Source organism: Nanorana parkeri, unplaced genomic scaffold, assembly GCF_000935625.1.
Source record: "Nanorana parkeri isolate BGI_ZX_2015 unplaced genomic scaffold, ASM93562v1 scaffold901, whole genome shotgun sequence".
NCBI lineage: Eukaryota > Metazoa > Chordata > Amphibia > Anura > Dicroglossidae > Nanorana > Nanorana parkeri.
The window spans coordinates 524,959-549,099 of NW_017307169.1; the positions used below are offsets into that span (position 1 = coordinate 524,959).

Below are 24,141 nucleotides of genomic sequence, written 5' to 3' on the forward strand. Positions count from 1 at the left end.
AATATGTAACCATCCACAGCTCATATATGTCATTGGAAAGGTTTATTTCACGTGCTCCTCACTAAATTATGATGCGACCACCCATGGTTTGCTATTTCTCTTTGAAGATGAGCTGCCTTAAAGGTCAGTATAACCTAACTGCATCGTAATTGACTCTGCTTGCGCTCATCCATTCAATAATTGCAGAATAAGGATGAAAAGAGCAAGAGAGAGAGTAGGTGTCAAGTCCATTTATCCGGACAGGATTGAGATGTGAGACAATTCAGTTATAAGTGGGTTATCAACACCCGTGTCAACAGGATAAATAAATGCAGTTGAGTTATTTTTATAATAGGCCAGAAGATTATTTAAACAGCCAACATATTGAAATTTAAAAATGTGGCATTTTCATGACTTAAGAGACAAGCCATATATTATACAGTTGGCTCCAAGTGAGCCAATAAGGTATATACTGCTGTACTGCAAGGTCACTGTAGAAAATATGCTATTACCATATGTCCAAAAATTATAATGATTCCATTATATTTACTCTATCTTTTGTTTTTGGAGGGAAATGATCAGTAAGGCTATAGCCCCTCTGCCGTGGAAAAAGCTTTTTACTTATGTAATATTTCAGCACCACAAACAGTAATAGCAGCAACAGGGCATTTTACCGTGAACTTCTTCATCATGTTAAATAAATGATAAACTATCAGTGGAATAGGAATACGGGTAAGGGTGATAATGTGGTTTCTGATAGCATCCTGAACTCACACCATCTTACTATAAATGTCTCTTTAAGAGCTGCCCATAGCACCAGACGTTCACTGAGTCAGGGAGATGTTTACAGCAGCATCAGCTTCTCAACAATGAAAATCAGGGAGATTCTCAAAGAGCTATGAGCCTCTCAATTGTAAGCAACATGCTTATGGCAACCAAAGAAAACACAAACCACAGCACAGGCTTCAAGTAAGGCTTGCTGAGGAGAATACAAATACATTAGGTTCACTAATGCCTTAAACTTGTGATTTCAACATAGTTTCTGTGAAAGTCTAGTGACATGTTTTGTATGTACACAGCTGTGCCTTCTAGGCCTCAGACTAGGAATACTGAGTATTGGACCATACAGTTCATATTTTTAAATTGTTCTGCTGACTGATAGTTGAGGAATGTGAGACATCAAATACTAACAGTGATACTTCCATCAAACGAAGCTCACCAGACAGCTGATTAACACAACAATGCTATACATTACTGTTTTTTATATTCATTGCAGCATATTCTATAAAAAGGCCCCATGTTGTGACCAGCACATATACATAATATGATGGCTCTGTTGGTTACATACTGTGAATTTTTCTTTAGCTTCTCCGTAGACATTAACCATAGTCAACCCATATTTCTATAGGAATTTCATGATATATGGAAAGTTGTCTAATCATTTTTTTATATTTCTTTCTCGATTGCATCTTTTGAACACGCAAACCAGTTTGGAAACTGGATACACACAATGGAATATGCCTTAATGAATATAAAACTTGATTCTTTTGCAGGAGACTTAAAGACTGCTGACTGGCTCTAGCCATTATTAAACTTTCAATTACCGGGGGTACAATGGATAGCTGGCCCATAAACTGATTACACATTCTTGGAGACTTAAGGATATTTGTAGGTAAATGTGCAATATGACTGTATTGCTCTGTCCCTTGACAGCCATCCACTGCCTATGTGCTTAACAATTGACCTCTGGCATCCTTCCATATAAGTTAGACTGTAGTCTCTATAGTTTCTATGATCTCCAAATCAGTCTTGGAAGGAGACACCAATGGAGAATGCTCCTGACCCCAACAACCATCTGGGCTGCAGTCCTCTTCTGAGCTGAGTTCTGCCCCTTCTTCTGTGTCCTCGTCACATGACTCTAAGTAGGGGACGCCCACTGCATTGATCCCAGAATCCTCAGAGTTGGAAGGAGAAGAGCAATGATCTATTTTTGGTCCTTCTGTGGTGTCTTTTGGTGTGTAAACTTCTTGCAGAAACTCTCTTTCAGGCCTTGACCTGACACATGGCTGTGCAGGATGTGGAGGTGGCAGTTGGCGCTGCACATAGCACATTTTTCCATTGATGCACTTTACCTGATAATTATCCAGAAAGAGGTCAGAAATTGTACAGTAGCGTGGAGATTCAGGAATGAATGGAGGTTGAAAGGAAGAAGCTGCCTTGAGGAACTGCTCGGCCAGCGAGACAGAGATCTGGATTGTGTCGGTCTGTTCTTGTGGCTCCACTGGGATTTGTGTGCTTGGAAGCAGCTCCACTGGAGTCATAGGCTGGTATACATATTTGCCTTAAATGAAAAAAAAAAACCATGTCAGTGAGTACATGCGCATGGAACTATGGTGTATGCAACATAATGTACTATGTAATGGTATAGCATATATCTTTATACTTCAGTGTTTTTTTTCTTTGAATGGAATGTTTTGTGGTTTTTTACATATTTTCTTTAGTTTACTATAGTCCATATTTTAAAAATAAAATGTAAAACATGTTTGTTTTTTTAGTCAAGTACATATTAACTATTTCATATTTCAACATTCTCCAATTTGGGCAGCAAGTACAGCTCTAAATACTTTGTAGCATTTAACATTGATTCAATGGTACAAAAACAGTGTTTTTTATACCTATACTCTTTGCCTCATATCCACTTGGCAGCACTGTAAAATAGACAATCTAACTTCAATTTAAAAAGAAAACCAGCAGCCTGCTGTAAGAGAACATGTTTTATACTTACCTTTCCAATGAAAGGAGGGTAAAATGTTCAATTTTGTGCAGAACTATCAGTGCCGCTGCTATACAAAACTTTCAGGTGTGTCAGATAGTGCCCCCCCTCATTCCCAACTTGGCACTGTGGTTTCATCCACTGGCTGCTATGTCAGCCAGTGGATGTCAGCCAGCCTACCACCCCTTAGTACAGCCTACTAAATACTTACCTTGCTCCTCATTCCAACAATCAGAACTGTGTGGCACTGACCAACACTGCTCAGCCTTTCCAGCAAAGATGCCCACGCCGGCTCCTCTTCATAGTGTGCGCATGAACTGCAACCCCATTAACTCCTATGGGTGAGCTGTACTGTAGCTGTTCAGCGGATTTTATACAGGCACTAGATTTACCTACACATACAAGTGTTTTTCAATGCTTCTCCAAAGCCAGGCTCATTCAAGACCTCAATTGTCTGTATGACATTTTCATTACTCCAAATGTTATATTTTCCATGTCTTAAATAGAACCATTAGGTGTCTAAAACCACACTCTCTCATTAAAGTTATTCAGTTCCATACTGAATAACTTTACTGATACTTTGGCTTTCGGTAGTAATTGTACAGTCTGTTATACATAAAGAAGAAGACATCCACTAGGGACTGCAGACGTTAGTGTAAAAAGCCACTTCAAAAGTAATGACTTGGATAAAAGAACATCTAGTTATCGTCTGATTAGAGTTCCACGGAAGTGCTACTGATTAACCTTTTTCTTTAAGGAGAATAAAGAGGTTGTCATAAACCTTTATGGTAAACAGCATTTTTGCCCAAAAACAGGTTAATTTCACACTCTTAATAATAAAGAGAAGAATCATTCCATGTAATGGATGATACAATTCTATAAACTGGATAAAGAGATCCATACAGAGTATAAAAATATTATAACAAGTAGTAATCTGCCTTAAAGTAGAAGACTGCACAGTTTTACTACAGCAAGAGAATTAAATGTCCACGAGTGAAAATGATAAAACTACTCCACACGGGCGGTCCAATCGAGTCCGCCTTTCCAGGCGGACTCGATTGGATGCCCAATGCTAGTCTATGGTCAGCCGTGTGTAAACAGATTGGTGTCCGTTACCTACGACTCTGGCCAAGTCTGGAAAAACAAAGTGACAGTGTTCCGTTTCGATGGACCTGATTGTGCCATATTGAGGGTAATCAGATGTAAACAGACAGATGTCCATTTACATCTGATTCCCCATAGAAAGACATGGGGCCCAGTCAAAAAACTGTATGGACACAGATGTCACAGCGGTACCGATCCGTACCGCTCCAATCACGAGAGGATCCGTGCACTTGTGAAATGGGCCTAAGGCTGTTAGGATCAGTGTCACAAAGGTTATTATTGACTGTTCCTAAGTTTGGAGCAGCCCAAAAATGCATTACTTAAATTATCAAGCAGTCATAGTGAGATCAATTCACAATGTATGCTTGATATAATTCAAAATAAACGTTAAAAAAATACATTTAACAAATAAAAATAATGTATATAAATATATTTTTATATTATCATTGTTATAAAAATTAACCCCTTTCAATTAAAATCCACTGCTGAGATGTAGATTTGTTTTTCACCCTAAGGGGTAAACATTTTTCTTATCCACCTCATGACAGCGCTGTTCAAAGTATGTTGCTGTCACTAAGTGTGACACTTAGCGACAGTGACATTGTATGCCAGGTGACCACTATTAGCTTTTAGAGAAAAAAAAATTAAAATGTTAGCTTTTAGTTTAAGGCTGAGAAATACAGAAAATGTTCTGAAATCCTAGGGATGTGAGGTGTTTCCAAATAAAGGACAAATCAATGAATTTATTTTATTTAAAAAAATTAAAATTGGGGGAAAAGTGTTTACTTTACGTTTTTTCCTCATTTTTTTATATTTTATTTGTCCTAAGTGAGGCATATCACTTATGTGATATAATTATATAGCCCTATCTGTCCTTTTTAAAACAATATATAATATGTGTGGGTGCACTTAGTAAGCAAGCTTATTACTGCTGTGGAAGAATCACACAGCAAAAATTTAAAAAGTGTGTCGGTCATTAACGAACAAAAACTAAAAACAAGCTCAGTCATGAAGGGGTTAATTTAGTCCATTTCAGACCAGGTCTGTGGGACACCTTCTGCCAGCAATACAGCAACCTTTACTGATAGGGAGAAGCTTTCTTTCTTTAAAAAAAACAAACTGGATGTAAGCAGATGGAGATCCAAATGTAAATGTATGGCCCCTTTCACGTGGGTTGATCCCCTCCTGATAGGAGCAGTACGGATCGGATGTCACCGCTGTGACATCCGCGTCCGTACTGTTTTTTCCCCCAACAATCTATGGGGAATCTATCAATCTATGGGGAATCTGATGTAAATGGACAGTTGTCTGTTTACATCAGATTATCCCCGATCTGGTCCAGTGAAGCAGAGCTCTGTTCCATTCGTTTTTCCGGACCTGGCTGATTGGATTGGACGGACACCAGTGTGAAAGGGGCGTAAGTCAACGAAGAGAGCCAATCAGAATTTGAATTGACTTGGATCACATGGATTTGTCTTCTAATAAACTGAACACCAATTGGATATTCCAAATGTTTTTTTTACTCACCTTTGTAATGGGAAGGACAACAGAGCCATGACTTATTTCGATTTTACCAAGATTCCATTGAATGTGGCTGAAAGGAGAGCAAATCTATTCTTTCAATTCTTAGACCACGCCCATTCTACAGTCAATGTTGGCTGATGAACATGTTTGGTATTTTGTGCTTTAGTCCAAAGCAGGAGAAATCTGAGACTTGCTTTCTGCTGCTCAAAATCAAACCCAAAACTGACAATTTTTTCCAAGTGCTTCATCAATACCAACACTCTAATGCACATACGGAATGGTTGTTGACAATGAGTAAAACGTGCATTTGCTTATTTCATTGCCAAAGCAAAAAACAATTTAGAAGCTCAAAGCAAGAATATTCCAAAGAAAATGCTGTAACACTTTATGTACGTTATGTAAAGTATGAGCACTTCAACATGGAACTTACAAAGTTGTACATAATTATAGTCATTACATTTCCCCTATAATTCAATCTTCTTGTTGATGTACATGAAAAATTCTATATATTGACATGTATTCTATATAACTATAGGGTGTGGGAAAATCAAAAACAACGCACTGACTTTAACGTACAGTAAAAGCCATTTGTCAGGCATAGTATATATGCTCCACTGGACCAGATGAAGACATCATGCAAGCATAAAACAAACCAGCCGAAATCATGATGTTAATCAGGTTCGATGAATGATATTTGTTTATTCCTATGCCTTTGAGAATGCAATGTCCTCTTTAGGCCCCATTCACACTGAGTTACACTTACCATGAGCAGATTTCCGCACGGCCGGGATAGCGCGACTGTTCGGGTGACGTTCCAGCGACGATCGCGCCACCTTCACCGTCGGGCTGCATACAAAAAAAAGAAAAAATCGCGCGACATCCGCGAGAAAAAGGGTCATATACAAGGGATGAGCGACAGGCAAGCTCCATAGAAAATCATTGGACAAGCAACTTCTCGCGATATCGCGCGGCAAATATGCACGATATCGCGGAAGAAATCGCGGGATTAAACGCGCAATGTGAATGGGCTCTAAAGCAGGTCAACTGTAGCTCATAAGAAGGTCAACTTTAGGTCAAATGCACCTGTCAATGAATTCTAATTGATCTTAGAAGTCTCTTAAACTGATGCCTTAGACATAAGCACAAAGCCTGCCAACACATACCCTAAGCCTCCCGAGGTGTACGAGTGACCTAACCAGCTCAGTAAAAAATCAAGGCATGTCTAATTACCTTTCCTATGGCCCAGCCTCTCTTTTTCCTGGCAGTGCTATGCAATTCACGTGGTGCAATAGGCAGATATCCTGTAATGTAATGCCACAAGGGCAGATTCGCTCTAATGCAACTCTACAAGGAAAGGACTTCTAACCAGTTGTGCTATTTTTATAGGTTTACAGTACAGAAGCCCCAGGCTAATTTTAAAGCCCAACTGAACTAAATGCATTCCAGATGCATCAAAACAAAAGCCTTAACATATGTTTTCTCTAAATATTAGCGTAGAAAACATGTTTCCTGCCAGTATGCTGCAGAAAAGGACCCTTGCTCTCTGTGTGGAAGCAGTGATTTCTTTTCACAGAGGTCCAACACACGCTCTGCTGAGTCAGAGCCAGAGCTCTCTAATAAGAGGGGAGCATTATATTTGCTGATTATAGAGCTATAGGTCTGTAATCAGACCACTGCAAAGAGTTGACTTCTTCCTGGCAGGCTTCTCTACTTAGGCTGTGGCTGCTTTAGAAAGAAAATAAACTGTAAGACATCGAACTCTTTCTGTTGTGATGCACCTGGAATGTAATTAGTGGATTTAAAATGAGGTTTCAGTTGGGCTTTCGGGTCCGCTGTGCCTGATATGTGAGACCATGTCATCTAGAAATGCCTGAAATTTAGGAAGTTTGTGCCAAATTACCACCACGTCAAGCTCACTCTCGTGATGGACTACAATCTCACATTTAGTTTACTAATTTGTATTGAAATTATAGCCTTTCATGGCAGCGAGCTTGAAGTGGTGGCTACTTTACAACACACACAGGGACCCTGGGGAACAAAAGTAGCCACCCTGCAGAAGGAAGGACAGTGTCAGCAGCAATTCAGAGATGATTTGAGGATCTAAGTGATACACAAAACAATTTTTTTTACTAGTAGTGAAGTTACTTGAACGCATTTTAAAGTTTTAACTCCTGAGTTTAGTGTCACTTAAATTTTTTGTTTCACATCGTGTCCTGATCAGGTATGGGTTTGTGAGGTGGAGATGTAGCCACACACGTCTTAATAAAAAAAAAAAAAAATGATTCTAAATATAGCTAAAGAGCTGCATGAACATCAGAAGCAGAACTATTTCACAGACAGGGTTATTAACCTGAAACTGCATTAGAATTATATTATGCGGTCATGATGTTTTGGAATTGTCCTGGGATTTTCTTATATGGTCATTCAAAGGAAACCTATAGTGAGGGAATATGGAGGTTGCCATTGCTGATCTCTGCTCGACACCCCATGGTGTGGACAACTATATCAGTTTTAGCTAATACACTGATCAGACTGCTGTAATAATAATAATAATAATAATATTATTATTAGACAGGATTTATATAGGCCAACAGTTTGTGCAGCAGTTTACAACTCAATATTACATAAAAGGCTACAGGGGTGGACACATTAATACAGAATCCAGGAGCCACCAGGATTTTTTTTTTATGAGCCCGCTCCAATGACAACAACTAGAGAAAAAGTTAGGTGCCCACTTTAATTTTTTCAGGATCATTGGCTACCTGGCTCCTGGCAATTGTCCAGCCCTGGTTTACGATATATAAAGAATTTCATAGCAATTTGGATCCCAAGTTAATTTGCAGTAAAACAGGCATCAGACACAGACATTCTTCATGGTGCATGAAATTCATAATGTACTGTATTATGATTATCCTAATTTCTATTTGAAGAAAGGTAGTATCTTTGCAAACCCTCCAAAAAAATCAATCCCTTTGAGGATTCGTACAATGGTGATAGAAACCTACCAATTTTGAAAGCTCTGTGTGAAGACAGTTGCAATTCAGAACATAAAACCTTAAGCTGCAGGGCGCAGTTGGCAGGGTAATTGAATTCTCATGAATAAACATTGTGTACTGGCAGATTAATGTAGTTGTAATGACGGGGTTATTATGATGACGAGGAGATTGCGTATTAAAGTAATGAACAGAATGGGGAGGATGAAAGAGAAGATAAAAAGAAATGGAGGTTGTAAAATTGCTTTAAGTAGGCAGCCACACGTGCGCTTCCAATTCACAAATTATATATAGTGCTGCCAAATAAAAGGCTTATTAGCAATCCTGAATCCTGGCTGTGTATGTGATTTTCTAAACTGTGCTAGGTACTCGTCAACCTGATGTCTGACTGGCAACATGAGGCCATCGCTTATCAAACACAATAAAGCCATGGGGGTTTTAAACTGGTCTCCATTTATAATATTTTTTCATTATTTTATGTAAATAAAAGCCAGATTGTACAGGCATTGTGTTGTTTAAATTCACCAAATAATTGCACAAAAACATTATGTACAACCTACTCTGACACAATGACAGTCACAATCACACTGACACTGGGTTATTGGAAGGCAAAAGGAAATTAAAAGGACTTGTCATCAATGATTGGCCATAATGAAATTAAGGAGTAATCTTTGCAAGGTCTTAATGGTTCAGTGCCATAACTTTTCACTGCTAGAATGCATTATTTAGATTTAGGACATTGACTGTGGAATTGACCATCAGATACCACAAAGAAAATGCTTTTGTTTTAAAGGATAAGTGCATTTTCAGCACTTATCTTTTATTTTTATTTATCTCTGCAGTCTGTCAATTGTTCTTCTGGCATGGATACCAATCTTATCTGGCATCTGGTCTCCAGTGGTGGGTTTATGTCTTGCTGCAGCAGCTGCTTCCTATCACCACTATAGAGCAATGTTGGGAGAAGGGAGACAGGATGGCACTGAATATAAAAACACATTACTGGGGGCCGGAAACCAGATATTAAAAATTTCTGGTTGTCAACAAAGCAGTTACTCCTTACAACTGGGATATTTAAGCAGGATGCACATCATTGAACTGGAGTGGCTTCCTGATAGTGACAAAGTTGGACCGTGCCTATGCAACATACATTGGCAAAGCCATGCATTGCCTAAACTAGGGATTTATGAGACACGGTGACAATGCAGAACCAGAAATGGAAGACAGTGGTCAGCTTATAACAGGTGCCTGAGCAAGGACACTTATGGGAGCATTACCAGGTATTGTTTTATTGAAAGCTGAAAATTCAATAATTTTGAAATCACATTTAATATGCAAGATTTTAGAGATTAGTTTAAATCTACTTTAAGTTTAAAGAATCAGAACACTCAAAACTGACATTTCAGTTTTACAGGAGAGTCACACTATTAAAGCAGAACTTTACCCATATCTTCAAAATAACAACAAAGGCACCTTTAGAAATGTTTAGTAATGACAATCTACAAACACATACTTCTAGATCATTGCAGGCTCTGTATTTTTTGCATACATTATTTTCTTTCCTTCCCCAGTCTTCTCACAGTGGCAATCTTAGCTAAGGGCAGGTTACTAGATTTCTCTTTACTTCCTGGAACCATGGCACATGTGACTAGGACATGTGACCATGCACATTATCTCAGGGGAGGAAAATGCCTTTCCCTGAGATGTCATGATATTACAGGGGAGATTTTCCAGCAATGCTCTACTGATGTAATCTTCCCAGAATGCAATGCTTGGGCACATTACATAATGTGTGCCAAAATGGACCAGGGAGTGGGAAAAAAAGAAATTGTAAGTAAAATAAAAATGCCTGTTTAACTAATGAATGTAAGAGGATTTCATATCAGCATGCATACCTGTATGCTGATGTGATTTCAGTAGGCATACAGGTCTGTATTAGTCAAAGGGGGTAAAAGTCCACTTTAAGTGCCTGCCAAACCAGAAATACCAGAATTTTGTGGATTGAGCATATAAAAAGTTATAGTTTTTGTTCAGAAAAACGTGCATTCAAAAATATTCCTCGATAGGCACAGAGGATAATAATCCAATTTATGTGCATCAGATTCCTTTTCCAAGCCTAGATATTACCTTGTAATACTAGCGGGGACACCATCACTGTGCTGCACATTGCCTGTGCAGAGAGCAAAGCTGTGGGAGGTGCCCAGCTGGGCTACCTACAGAAAATTACAGGAGGGGGCGGATACAAGACCAGTCACCCTGCACGAGGAGAGAAAGAAGCAGTGACTGATCTTTATTACAGGAAGCTCCTATACAGGGGCAAAGTTTCACAACGATCTGCAAGAAACACACAAATCACATTAAGATTCAAGGAAGCATATATAGTATATTAAGATATTTGCTTATCTTGGAGTTCAGCTTTTACATGAAATCTAGTAGCTGTACAGTGGAGATGTGAAGAATAACCCCAATTATAAGGATAATCCAGTAATGTTTTTGTCCTAAATGCATGCATTTTAATGAATTAAATATGTTAATGGATGTGAATCTGTATTTATTCTCGTTTCCCTATATCTATTTTAGTCTGAACTAATTAGTACAAAATTCGACACCTTCTACAGACAGAGATTACACTTGTGAATATGTAGATTTGGTTATTTCTTCATACACCAATCTTCCCTGCACTGTCCTCTTAATTAGACAGTCTTCCCTGCAAGTTACAGAAAGGTGAACAAAAAAAGGTCAGCTGGCCTACAACATTACATTTTAACCGGGTGTTTCCTTTTCAAGCATTTAGGACTTGTCCACATTTTTTAAAGGAGAACTATAGGGTAAGTGTTTTTCCCCATAGTTTTCCTCAGGGTCACAGGAGGACATAAACTAGCGTCCTCCCGTGACCCAAAGCTCAGTATACCGCGAGCTGTCTGAGACCGCCGCAGCCAGGATGGATCCCGACATTACTGTCGAGATTCACCCAGCGGCGTGATTGACAGCTGGCTCTGCCTATCTAGAGGCAGAGCCAGCTGTCCCCGCCCCTTCCCCATTTGTTCCTCCAGTCAACACTAGAGGATCGGGGAGGGAGGGGGGGGGATCCCTGCGGGGAGCCGTGAGTGACAGTCACGGCTCTCTGCAGGGACAGGATCGAGAAGTGAGCGAGCGGCTGTATGTGTTCGCCCACTTCCCGATCTATTGAGCCGACGTGTGACAGTTTAATTGTCACACGTCAGCTCGAACTATGAGGTTCAGTGAAAATCACTCACCTCATAGTTCTCCTTTAAACTAATCGGTTCTACCTGTGGGCTCTTCTGTCTGACTTCTGTTAATTGAAAGGACCAGAAACTAAAACTACCATAATGGTCATATGCTGCCCTCTACATAGTATTACATAGTATGAATTCTGATGTGAAATGTTCACCAAGGAGCCAGATTGCTCAGGGACATATTGTAATAAAAAAATGACCCTTTTTTCCCCAGACTGTGAACGTCAAGTCTACTTAACCCTCCTGCTGCCAGTAACTGCATTTCATTTTACACCTCAAGCAGCTATTTTGCTATTTTTCACATACTCGTGACTTAAATGAATGCAAAAAAGATTACATCAAACTAAATATCTTCTGTATAGAAAGAATAGTACTTTGATTTTGTACATTAAACAGCCATACAAATGTACCTTGATACATGCATAGCACCATGGTTGACTTCTGTCAGTGCTCTGGTTGTCCAGCGATCGGCATTGAAAAATTGCCAGCTATCATCAGAATCCACATGCATCTTATGGTGTCCCTCAGGCCCCATCATGCTATCTATATCCTGTGATTGCAAAGCCTGACTGGAAACTTCTCGAAGGCACTGTCCTCATGTTGTCAAAGATGTAGATAGCATTGGGGGGGGGTCAGCAACATCCTGAGGTGCATGTACATTTAAAACCAAATGAAAGTCAATCTTTACTACAACATCTAACATGCTGCCAATCTCATCCAAACAGTATGTAAACTTCAATGCAGCTCCATCGAAGGCTTTGTGAATGTGATTAGGCAGCTGAATGACTGCTGATCACTTCCCCAAGTCTACAGTGTCCCTCTTTTCATACTGCCGGCTTCTGCAGATGTCACAGGCTCAAGCACCCTGATCGCTTCCCCTTTTTTTTGTTTTATTAATTTGAATATTATTTATGTTTATTTAAATGAAAACTAAAGCCAAACCTTTTTTTTCCGTCCCTTTTTTAGTCCTAATGTCCTCCTGTGACCCAAAGTTAGGGTCACAGGACTGATCTAGACAATATAAATGGGATCCACCACGCTGCCTGATTTACATCAATAGGCGCTGCTAGCTGTGCCCGCTCCCTACCGTCTACCCTCTAATGAGCACTAGAGGAGCACTAGAGGAACAGGAAAAGGAGGGGGCAATCCCTGCAAGGAGCAATGATTGAGTTACCGCTCTATGCATGGAGAAGCCATGAGCGATCAGTGGTTTGTGATTGCTCAGCTTTTGATCTTTAGAGCCAGCATGTGATACCTACAGTGTAGAAAAATGTTCTGGTTTCCCAGAGCAACCAGTTTCAGTGCAGTATAAGAAATCAAAAAATATTTGACTGGCTGCCATGAGAACTGAACAGTACTTATTTCAGACTCTATGATATGGGTACCTAATTGTTGTCGGTGACTTCTTCAGACACTATAATATGGGTACATCAATTGGTGTCAGTGACTTCTTCAGACACTATGAGATGGGTACATCAATTAGTGTCAGTGACTTCTTCAGGCACTATTATATGGGTACATCAATTGGTGTCAGTGACTTCTTCAGACACTATGATATGGGTGCCTCAATTGGTGTCAGTGACTTCTACAGACACTATGATATGGGTACATCAATTGGTGTCAGTGACTTCTTCAGACACTATGATATGTGTGCATGAATTGGTGTCAGTGACTTCTTCCAACACTATGATATGGGTACATCAATTGGTGTCAGTGACTTCTTCAGACACTATGATATGTGTGCATCAATTGGAGTCAGTGACTTCTTCAGACACTATGATATGTGTGCATGAATTGGTGTCAGTGACTTCTTCAGACACTATGATATGTGTGCATGAATTGGTGTCAGTGACTTCTTCAGACACTATGATATGTGTGCATCAATTGGTGTCAATGACTTCTTCAGACACTATGATATGGGTGCATCAATTGGTGTCAGTGACTTCTTCAGACACTATGATATGGGTTGCACATGGCAACAACCATAACTGGGGTATTCAGTAGAACAATTGAAGCACAAACCACTAAGCAGCCAGTCATAAATGTGAAATATGATGGGATGCTATGGATTAGTGCACTTTGATCTGTATACTTTTTATCAAATAATCCTATATGGCTCTTCTTTTTCCTGCACAAGTTAGAAAATGAAAGCAAGCATGTCCAAAATATTTTAATTTTATGTCAAACTACCTGGCAGTTAGTACATATATTCATTCAGCACTGTCACCTCACAGAATAGTAACATCTGGGCCCAGTGCCTGTTGGAGCAGATTTTAGAGACCAACACCAGGTCTTATTATCGGCTAGCAACAGAAGGGATCAGATTCAACCATCCATTGCCAAAGATAGTCACACCCCAGCTGTATTACCAAGTATGAGTGAATACTTTACTGTTTTTTAACTCGTACAATTTAAGAAATAAATATTGCAGACTACATAAAATGAGCATTTAGCAAGAGGAGAGCAACTCTAAAGTGAACTAGTAAACACATAATGCTCTCTGCTGAACACTGCAATCACTGTGATAATACTCCTTTGCTACACCTTTGCTTAAAGCGGACCTCCGGCTCTCCATCTGGCACAGTTGGAGAGGCTCCTCCCCAGTCCTGAAATTACTTACTCTGATTTCACAGCACACTGTGAGCTTCTAACAGTGTACATTAGACTGTAAGGAGGCATTTTTGAATTTTGCATGACTCTTCCAAAGAGCCAGCCCTTTGCTTGCATTAGAGGTGAGTACTGGGGCAGGGTGCTGTGATGTTTTCAGGAAGCTATATGCAGCTGCCTGTCAGTCCCTACCACCAGTCATGATCTGCCTTCATTGCATAGAGCAGCACAAAGATCCAGACGTTACTGGGACTAAAATAATGTATGTAATGTAAACAGAAAGATTTTGCTGAAAACTGTTTTGAGAGGAAAGAGGAACCAGTAAAAGGAGAACTATAAGCAGATTAAACTTCAGTTTAAAAGCAGAATTTCTACTTTATCCATTTTCTAATGTACGAGTTGTTGAAAATTATCTTTCCATTTTAATCTACATCTGCTGTGATTTCTTTTTGTCACTTCCTTACAAAACAGTACCCTGGGGGCATTCTGTACACGGTGTACAGTTCCTCCTGCTGACCCCACATCACTACAAGTGGTGGCATAGAGGTCTGAGGGAGAAAGCAGCCAGTGCAGCGGGAGATCAGAAGGACCAACACTCCAGAAGTGTCAGTTTCCAAAGCAAGCTTTCAGCAGTGGAAGTGAAAGGAGAAAGTGGGGTTTAGTATTTAAAGAGACACTAAACTCAGGAGTTAAATCTTAAAAATGCATTCAACTAACTATTAACAAAAATGCATCTTATTTGTGTATCACTCTGCTGTAGATTCTCAAATCATCTCTACTTTTGTTCCCTATGGTCCCTGTGTGTGTTGTAAAGTAGCCACTGCTCTAAGCTTGCTACCATGATGGGACTATAACTTCAATACAAATGATATAACTAATTGTTATAGAAAATATATAACTAACTTCTGTAGAGTTAGTTTTAATGAAAGATGAACCTCCAAATCAGAAATCCTTTTAACTAAAGTCTTTGAGGTCTATTTATAAACAAGTCACAGGGCCATTCTTCCTACAAATCTACATGGAGCTGAGTAGCATAGGAAATAAGAATTTATTATCTTTGCTCCTCAGCTCCATCTAATAGCCATAATTTGGTATTTTCTGAATGATGCATTTAAGAAGATCTATTAAGACCGTTCATTTTGCTCACAGAGATTGACAGGGCGCATGGCTCCGCAAATTGTTTATAGATAGATCCCATAGTAAGCAAGGCATGAATCTCCAAAACATTTACTAAAAAATGTCAATGTAAATAGTTTACTGGGAAGGTTTTGTTTTCCTGTTTCAGTCAAAGTGGAGTTTTATTTTAAAGGGATGTTTTAAAAAAAGGAAGCACTCAAAATATCCAAAATAGTAAATCGCATCTCATAACATAAATAACAAAAGGGACAGGGACGCTCGGCCGCCTCTGACAGCTACTCTCCTGGGACACAGAGCAGCCCCCAGCGGGAAGGAGAGAAAGAATGCATGCACCGATGTATCGGCTAGAAAATGGCACTTTCAGCATTATGCCAAAATGCAATTTTCGTCCGATATGTTTCGGCAGCCGATATATCGGTGCATCCCTACTATTTAGCTTTATCAATGCCAGCGAATAGTCTGAGGGGGGCGAGGTGAAGTGAAGTCCTGAGTTTAGCTTTAAGACAGTGAGCAGCGCACCCAGATGATGTTGAGCAAGGTCTTCACTCTAGTCTCCACTTCTGCTGCCCCTCTTTTTAGTAGCCACTGTACTCCACTCCAGGAACACGCATTTGCTGCACGGTTCCATTGATTTCTGATTAAGGGTCAACGCGACAAAATTTTGTGGGACGCGTTTATCTGCTGCGTTTGGACAGGCGGAAATAGCAGAAAACCACGTGACTTGCCACTGCGTTTGGGGTGCTATTAGAAATTAATGGCAAACACATTTCGTGTTTGTGCGCGATTCTGCGTTTTCTGAACCCCCAGGTGTGAGCCAAGCCTTACAGCACATGCTCCCCGTAAAACACATTTACACACATTTAAAAACAAACACAAAAAATCCTGCTCGCATGTTTTGTTAGGTTAAAACAGGCTGCGGAATTGGTTATTGATGATAAATAAACTAGATGAATTCTCCCAGCTACACAATTACATTTATTTTTGCAGCAATTCTGGGCAAATGCTCCATTTAAGTGTTCTGTTCCCATGGCACCTCAAAATGGTTCACATAGTAAACACATTATTTTATCTTAACCCATTTCCATCCGACATCTGATTCTGAATGATTTTATACTGGAAATTACAGTACATGCTCTTTAACGTTTCTTATGTAGTAATAGAAGATTGCAGCTTTCTTCAGCTCTTTTGGTAACTGCTCATCTTACTGTTTTATATATTGCTTGGAGGATTCAAAGTAAAGCTCCAGCTGAAATTCTTTTTCAAGTTTTGGGTAAAGCAAGGAAGGATTAGGTACTCTTTCACATTTTTGTTTTTCTGTTTGGGAGCTGTTGCCTAACTTTCTATCCTGGTGACCAATTTCAAGAAAACAGTAGTGGGAAGTCTAAACTTTTATATTTAACACTCCAAAGACATGCTAGAAGGTAAATTGGCTCCAGTCTAAATCGGCCCTGTATGTATGCATGGGATATAGGGACCTTAAATTGTAAGCTCCATGAGGGCAGGGACTGATGTGAATGTACGCTATGTAAAAGTGCTGCGTAAATTGTCGGCGCTATATAAATACCTGTAATAAATAAATAACAGGAATTTTCTGATGGAGGCAACCATCAAAGCTAGAATTCCTCCTTTATGTTAATGTCTAGGGAAGAGGTCAGGAGGTTAGGACCAAACCCAAGCTCCTCCAAAAACAGAAGGAAGCCCCTTTCATTGCTGCACAATTAGCTGCCCACAGCTGCACGTGAACTAAGGGGTAGGATGCCAAGGGGGCAGAATGCCATTTACCTCATGTAGCCACGTGGGTATATTTGGTGAATGACTCCAGCACAAGCATCTCGCTCCTTTGTTTAGGGTACCCATTTAACCACGTCCTGTCTATTGGCAGTTCCTGAATGGCCAGACGGGAGCCTTTTAGGAGCGGAAGGGCGTCTTTATAGGGGCAGGAGCACGAGTGTGCGGCACTCAGCATGCACACGAGTGGGGACATTGTCAGAAATGTTAACAGCCAGTGATGGCTGTGTACATTCAAGCGATCGGGCGTCTCTAAAGACAGCGATAGCTGTTTACATTCAAGTGATCGGGCGTCTCTAGAGATGCCCGATCACTTGTAGTAGGTGTCGGTGTGCGCCCCCCCCCCCACCTGCCCGCCCCAAGATCCGATGTGCCGGTGCGGCTAGGACCAGCATGGCGTCTCTGTCAGTGGCAATCAGAACAGATCCTCTCCGCTCCTCAAATGCAGGAATTGATGTATATTACATTACTCCCGAACTCAGTGTCACTCTCCGGCAACAGATGCTGGTGAGAAGCTGCTGAGCAGATCTCTGCTTCATCAGCTTGTCTAGGGGTCCCTAGGTGACATTATGGGTCTTGGAGACCCCTGATGTCTCCATAAAGATGACCTGTTATGTAAATTGGCTATCACATAGGGGGTTTCTTAGCCCCCCATGTGATAGCAATTAAGTTAAAGGAGAACTATGGGGTCAGGGCTTTTCCCCATAGTTCTCCTTAGGGTAACGGGAGGACACAAACTAGCGTCCTCCCGTTACCCTAAGCTCAGTATACCGCGAGCTGCAGCTCGCGGTATACTGAGACGCCGCTGCCGAAGCGGATCACGACTTAGCTGACGGGATCCGTCCAGCTGCGTGAGTGACAGCTGGCTCTGCCTATCTAGAGGCAGAGCCAGCTGTACCCGCCCCCTCCCCCGTCCGTTCCGCCAGTCAGCGCTGGCAGATCGGAGCGGGGAGAGGGGAATCCAGCCCCTCCCCCTGTCACAGCAGAGAGCCGTGACAGGATCGAGAGGTGAGCGAACCCGGTATGTGTTCGCTCACCTCCTGATCTACTGAGCCGGCCTGTGACAGTCTCATTGTCACAGGTCGGCTAGAACTATGAGGTGAGTGAAAAGCACTCACCTCATAGTTCTCCTTTAAGTGTAAAAAAAAAAGTTTAAAAAAACATTAAAAGCATAAAAAACAAGCTTAAAAAAAGTCACAAATAAAAACAAAAAAGTAAAATAAAATTTTTTTTAAAGTCCCCCCCATGTCGGGTGTGTCTATGTGTGAAAACGACGATTCCACCTATTGTGCCGCACATGTTACACATCGCCGTGAATGTCGGTTGTGAGAGCAATAATTTTAGGGCCATTCATTACTGATAACACTAAAAGCTTTTAAAGAATAGCCTATGGACAGTTTTGGGTGTGGTTGTTTTTGCGATTTCGCGGGCGCGCGCAATTTTAAGGCTTGACATGTTCGGTGTCTATTTACCCGACATGACCCCGTCTTTTATATTTTACTAAAAAGTTGGGGTGATAATAAATGTGTCATAACATTTTATAGGGAAACAGGTTTTTTTTCAAAATTTACGTTACTTTTTTTGTTATATAGTAAAAAATAAAAACCCCAGTGGCGATTAAATACCGCCAAAAGAAAGCTCTATCTGTGCCCAAAAATGGTATAAAATTTGTTTCAGTGCAGCATTGCATGACTGAATAAACGTCACTCAAAGTACTGTAGCACATTTGGAAAAAAAACAAAAAAGACAAGCTTTTGTTTTTTTTTAAAACAAACAAAAAAATTGATCCACCGACGTAATCCAGTGTCAATCACAACACCCAGTGTTGTCCTCTACAGCAATGATTCGATGAAATAAAAAAGACAATAAAAAATAAATAGAAATACATCATTTAAAAGAAAAGACGACGAAGGTCCCATCCGCTTGTGACGAACTCCTGCCGCAGCTAGCTCCGCCCACCTGTTTACAGTTGTAGGGCATCTGACAGGAGAGCCATGATTGGACAAAGTCATCATGACTTTGCCCAATCATGGCTCTCACAGTTCTCTGTGCCCTGATTGGGCAAAGTCTTGCACCTGACCTGTGGTCAGGTGCAAGGCTTTAGCCAATCAGGGCTTCACAAGGCGCACCCCCTTGTGGGGAGCTCGGCGGGCTATTCGCGCTGACCCTTCGTGTGTTCACCGCTGAATCTGCTACCATTCCCAATATCTTCAACAAGAATTTCTAGGTTGTCATTCTGATCCTTTACGTGAACTACTTAAGTCAGTGACCAGAAGGCTGCCAGTGATGTTCCCAACCTGTATTCTTTTTTCAGGTCAGTGACTCACTTGGTTGGAGAAGTAGAAGGATCAGACAAGGATCAGGAATTGGTCTTTTGTAAAAGGTGTAGACAAGGACACCACAGGCATTCATCTCATGAGAGTTCCCTTTAACATAACTACAAAATATTTTAATTAAAATTAAGATGGATATGGCCTTGACAAATTTCCTTTAGATATTGGGAAATGTGTAGAAGGTTGTGTAAGATAACATACTTCCCTTATAGTAACGTCTAACAATGATACCAGTAGCCAATAGGGAGTAAGTAAAATATATTTTCTTACGTAGCACATTCACTTGACCTGTAAAACCGTCCAGCACGGTGTTGCTGGGTACTTGAAACCTTATAACAGAGCTCTCCTTTGTGCCTTGCACACTAATGAGTGGCGTCCATTCACTTATTTCTGTATAGAAATTGCTCACAGCTGCATCTCGACTCGAAACATACCCTTCCTTCTCGCTGGCTACGTTATTTTGTAGCAATCCCTGAGGCTGACATCTGTATCTGGATTGGCAACTGCAAAATATCCAGCTTTGGTTATTTAACAAGTACCAGTAGGTTTACTTCCAATACAGGTACTAAGGAATATTTAAATAGGGTTATCTTTGAACTGTACAGAATTACGGAAAGGTTTGCAAATGTTGTTGTTCATGTCTGTTTGCATTTGTGTTTTTCTTTGTGTTCCTTTAGATTCATCATTCTACTTTTTCTGTAAGGGTGTTTAGGGCCCTATTGGTATTTATATAGTGAGATTTATGTTATAGTTCTTCTAGGCACCACTGGATGTCCCCATTCATTCTTACTTTACTTTGTACTCACTCATCTGGCCCTGTTAGTTGATAAATTGGGGCCTCTTAAGTGTAGGCACCACCCAGGTTGTTAGCATTGGAGTGCTGCTGTCGCTCAACATTCCCTAAGAGGATATAAATAAAGTTGAAAGTTGGAGGAATTAGAAGGTGTGGCACAGCAAAGTAGAAAAGAGAGAGAACCCCTTCTTGTTATGGAAAGGTCATAGAACAGCAAGATGTGAGTGCTCTGCATGATGGGCGTGGGTGCTCCCCTTTGGTGAGGTGTTGGGACTACTCCCTGATGGGAAGGGGAGGAAATCTAAAAAGTTGCCTTTGTTGGAAATGAGGAGAATCGGTGTAAATGTGTGGACATGAATCTCTCCAATGGAGCTTAGCTGTTTGGAACATTAAAAGAGCATGGAAGCTGGAACTGCAGGGAGCCCCATGCAAAAGATTACAGTGGCATCACACTTATCACTCCTAGCCAGAGAAGCTGTGCAGTAATGGGGTAATGGCTCCACCAGGTTACGCCTGTGTGTCGTGTTACATTACTTCTTTCATTTCACTCGCTGTGGAAAATATGTTAACTAGTGAGGCTAATGAGGGGCTATTTCCAGCACAGGTACAGATGTGGGATGGTTCAAAGAAGCTTCTGTAACTTCTGGGAGCCACTGAAAGCCCATTGGAAAACACATTGGAAAAATCATTAACTTCACATTCACCATAGAGTCCAAAGTATTTTAGCAAAATGACAAAATTTTATTGAAATACAAAACATGAAGCGAGTAGAAAGAAACTTTAGTATTAACTGTAAAAAAAAACAAATGTAAAAATGGATGTGTGGCCCCTCCAATATGCATACCAGACATTTATCCCATATAGGGGTCCGGTATAGATTTAAAGGGGGGGCTCTACGCAAAAACACAAAAAATGAGTTCCCTTTTACATCAGAGTCCCCTTTCAAATCAGGAGCCTGTTCACATCAGAGCCCCTATTTCACATTAGAGCCCCCTTTACATTAGGAGCTCCCTTCACAAAGTCATGACCCTGTGTAAAAAATGTTGAGGCACGCCTGAGGAAGGCACAGCTCTAATTGTCCCTGCTATGGTCAACAAGCAGTGCTAGTGAAAAAAAAAAATGTTGCATGTTACTAGCTCATTTCCTTTCCCTTTTAAATGTATGCTTTTACATTCCACATAGACCACAAACATTACCCACAAGAATGTATTGCATCCATTTACACAATGCTTTGCAGGCTTTAACATACACTCTGAGCCAAATACATTTTCACCATGATCTATAAAAAATGCATGCTTAATGAAATGCCATACTTCATATGTAAAGCTAAAAAAAGCTAAGACATGTTTAAAATAGCTAAGGTCCTTCAGTCTTCTCTGCAAACCGAATGAAGCCCAGTGCTGTAAAGCTTCATCTATAATGCAAATTGAAAAAAAAAAAAAGCTTTAAGAGGATTGCATGCACTTTAAATTCATTCACTCCCCTCTCTCTGTGACTTATCCAGCACTGAATTAATCATCGTTCAGTGTCTTATACAACTAATTCCAATTTTGTTTCAGTGGATTGCGAAGAAAAGAGAGGATTAAATGTAAAAAACTTTAAGAAAGCTACTTAATCGATAGCGTAGCACAAAACCATGCAACACTTAGTAGAAGGAGAGGTGAAGCCCATCACAATTTCAAAGAGATATGGACCAGACAAGGGCAAACACAGAATTTTAACAACCACATTTGTGCTGAACTAGATAAGAGACTGACGCCTAGTTTTCAGCCAGAGATTTTAAAAAACGGACAGATTCAAACAGGAATTGAAAAAGATGTTCAGATAGAAGTGTGCATTGAAAAAATAATTCCCAAAGGGGCGTTTAATTATTTGAAATTGCATTTAGAGTATTATTTACATTTACATGGTAGTGTGGTCACTCTGTGGTGCGATCACAATGCTGTTACTGCAGCTTTTTCTTTCCTATGGTCTACGTTTACCATTTGCGCTACCTTTCCCTGGATGATCTACGTACTGGGGATTTTGTCCCCTTTGGTTCCATTCACATCTTTGAAATGCAGGAGTGCATGTGATGACGCACACAATCCCACATCGTATATTGCAATGCTTGATGTGTTGCTGTGCCATTATTTCTTTATGGTACTCCAATGTACACAGCCATCACATTTGCGTTGTATTACACCACATCACATGGTAACCTATTACAATGTGATGTGGTGCGATGCAATGTAAAAATAAATTCTTGCACTTCTTGGAGTGTGATTTTAAATTTTTCACATAAATGGCCTGCCCTATAGAAGAAGGACACCACAATGCACCCTGCAGCACCTCTGCAGTGTCACAGGGACTTAGCCTTCCATTCACAAATATAGGTGTACCTAGCTGTGGACAGAGGTTCTTCCCCCTTCTTCAATCTAGCAACCAGAACACCATTTTGCTATGAGGTGTTTCCTAGATTGCTTTGATTAGAATCCCCTAGGATTCCCACCTGGGACCAACCCCTGCCCTCCCTCCTGAGGAAGCATAATACTGTGAAACGCTTCACGAGAGTTTCTTTTCCCAGAATATAATATGGTCCTCAGATAGAACAGTATATTTGCTGTTATAGGACATCTGGATATAGGGACAGATTTATTACAAGTTTACTCTGTATATGTGCTGTAGCTTGTGCTTTTTAAAGGCATACTTCGCTTTTGCAAAAAAAAGAATTTGAAATACAGCCATACTACCGAGGAATTTACCATTAATTATGGAACTAGAGAAAGTTATCTATTGACTACAAGTGCAATGATATCACCAAACTTGTACTCCATTGAGGCAGATAGGACAGATTTTTTTAATAGATCTGTGAAGGAATGACACAGGAGAAGAACACTGTGATTCAGGTATGGGGGTGGGGTGGGGCAAAATTGCACCATGTTCCATGTTATACCTTAAAAGAGAACTATGGGGTTAGGGCTTTTCCCCATAGTGTAGCTCGCGGTATACTGAGATGCCGCAGCTGAAGCGGATCCCGACAATTATGTCTGGATCCGCCCAGCTGCGTGAGTGACAGCTGGCTCTGCCTATCTAGAGGCAGAGCCAGCTGTACCCGCCCCCACCCCCGTCCGTTCCACCAGTCAGCGCTGGAGGATCAAAGCGCGGAGGGGGGAATCCAGCCACTCCCCTGTCACGGTAGAGAGCTGTGGCAGGATCGAGAAGTGAGCGAACGCCGGTATGTGTTCGCTCACTTCCCGATCTACTGAGCCGACCTGTGACAGTCTCATTGCCACAGGTGGGCTAGAACTATGAGGTGAGTGAAAAGCACTCACCTCATAGTTCTCCTTTAAATATGGGTGTAGCACGGTACATATTAGTAAAGGTGAAATTAGCCTTTAATTTATAAATGACATTTTATATTTGCACCAGTCAAATATTGGTTTACATTTTTAAGTCTGAGTCTGATTGTAATTAGGGATCCACCGATACCATTTGTAGACCGAGTATGACTACTGATACTTTTCTTCAAGTACTTACCGAAACCAATTACAAATAACTTTTTTTGTGTGGCATTGTGTGTTTCTAAAACAAGGCAGACTAATTATTTTAGGACAGTTGTGGAGAACCGGGGCCCAGTCGCAGCTGCAACCACTGCCACTGGTAGTTCTGTCATTGATTCCATCTGTAGAGGGACTACATCTCAGCAATACATTCTATACAATGCAGAAAAGAGCCAGTTACAAAAGGAGTACAAATCTCAACAATACATTATACAGCAGTGCAGAATGGCACCAGCTATAGAGGTCTACAAATCCCAGCAATACATTATATAGCAATGCAGAATATCATCAGCTATGGAGGACTACAAATCCCA

The 24,141-nt window shown here is 40.6% G+C and overlaps 1 protein-coding gene across 1 annotated transcript in view; it reads right to left on the reverse strand.

Moving 5' to 3' along the window:
- Positions 1–1,456: 1,456 nt before the first annotated feature.
- Positions 1,457–24,141, reverse strand: part of CUNH3orf70 (chromosome unknown C3orf70 homolog) — an 83,030-nt gene continuing 60,345 nt past the window's right edge. The window contains exon 3 of the mRNA XM_018565943.1: positions 1,457–2,320. Coding sequence (XP_018421445.1) covers positions 1,746–2,320 — 575 coding nt within the window. The 3' untranslated portion in view covers positions 1,457–1,745. The remainder of the gene's footprint in view (positions 2,321–24,141) is intronic.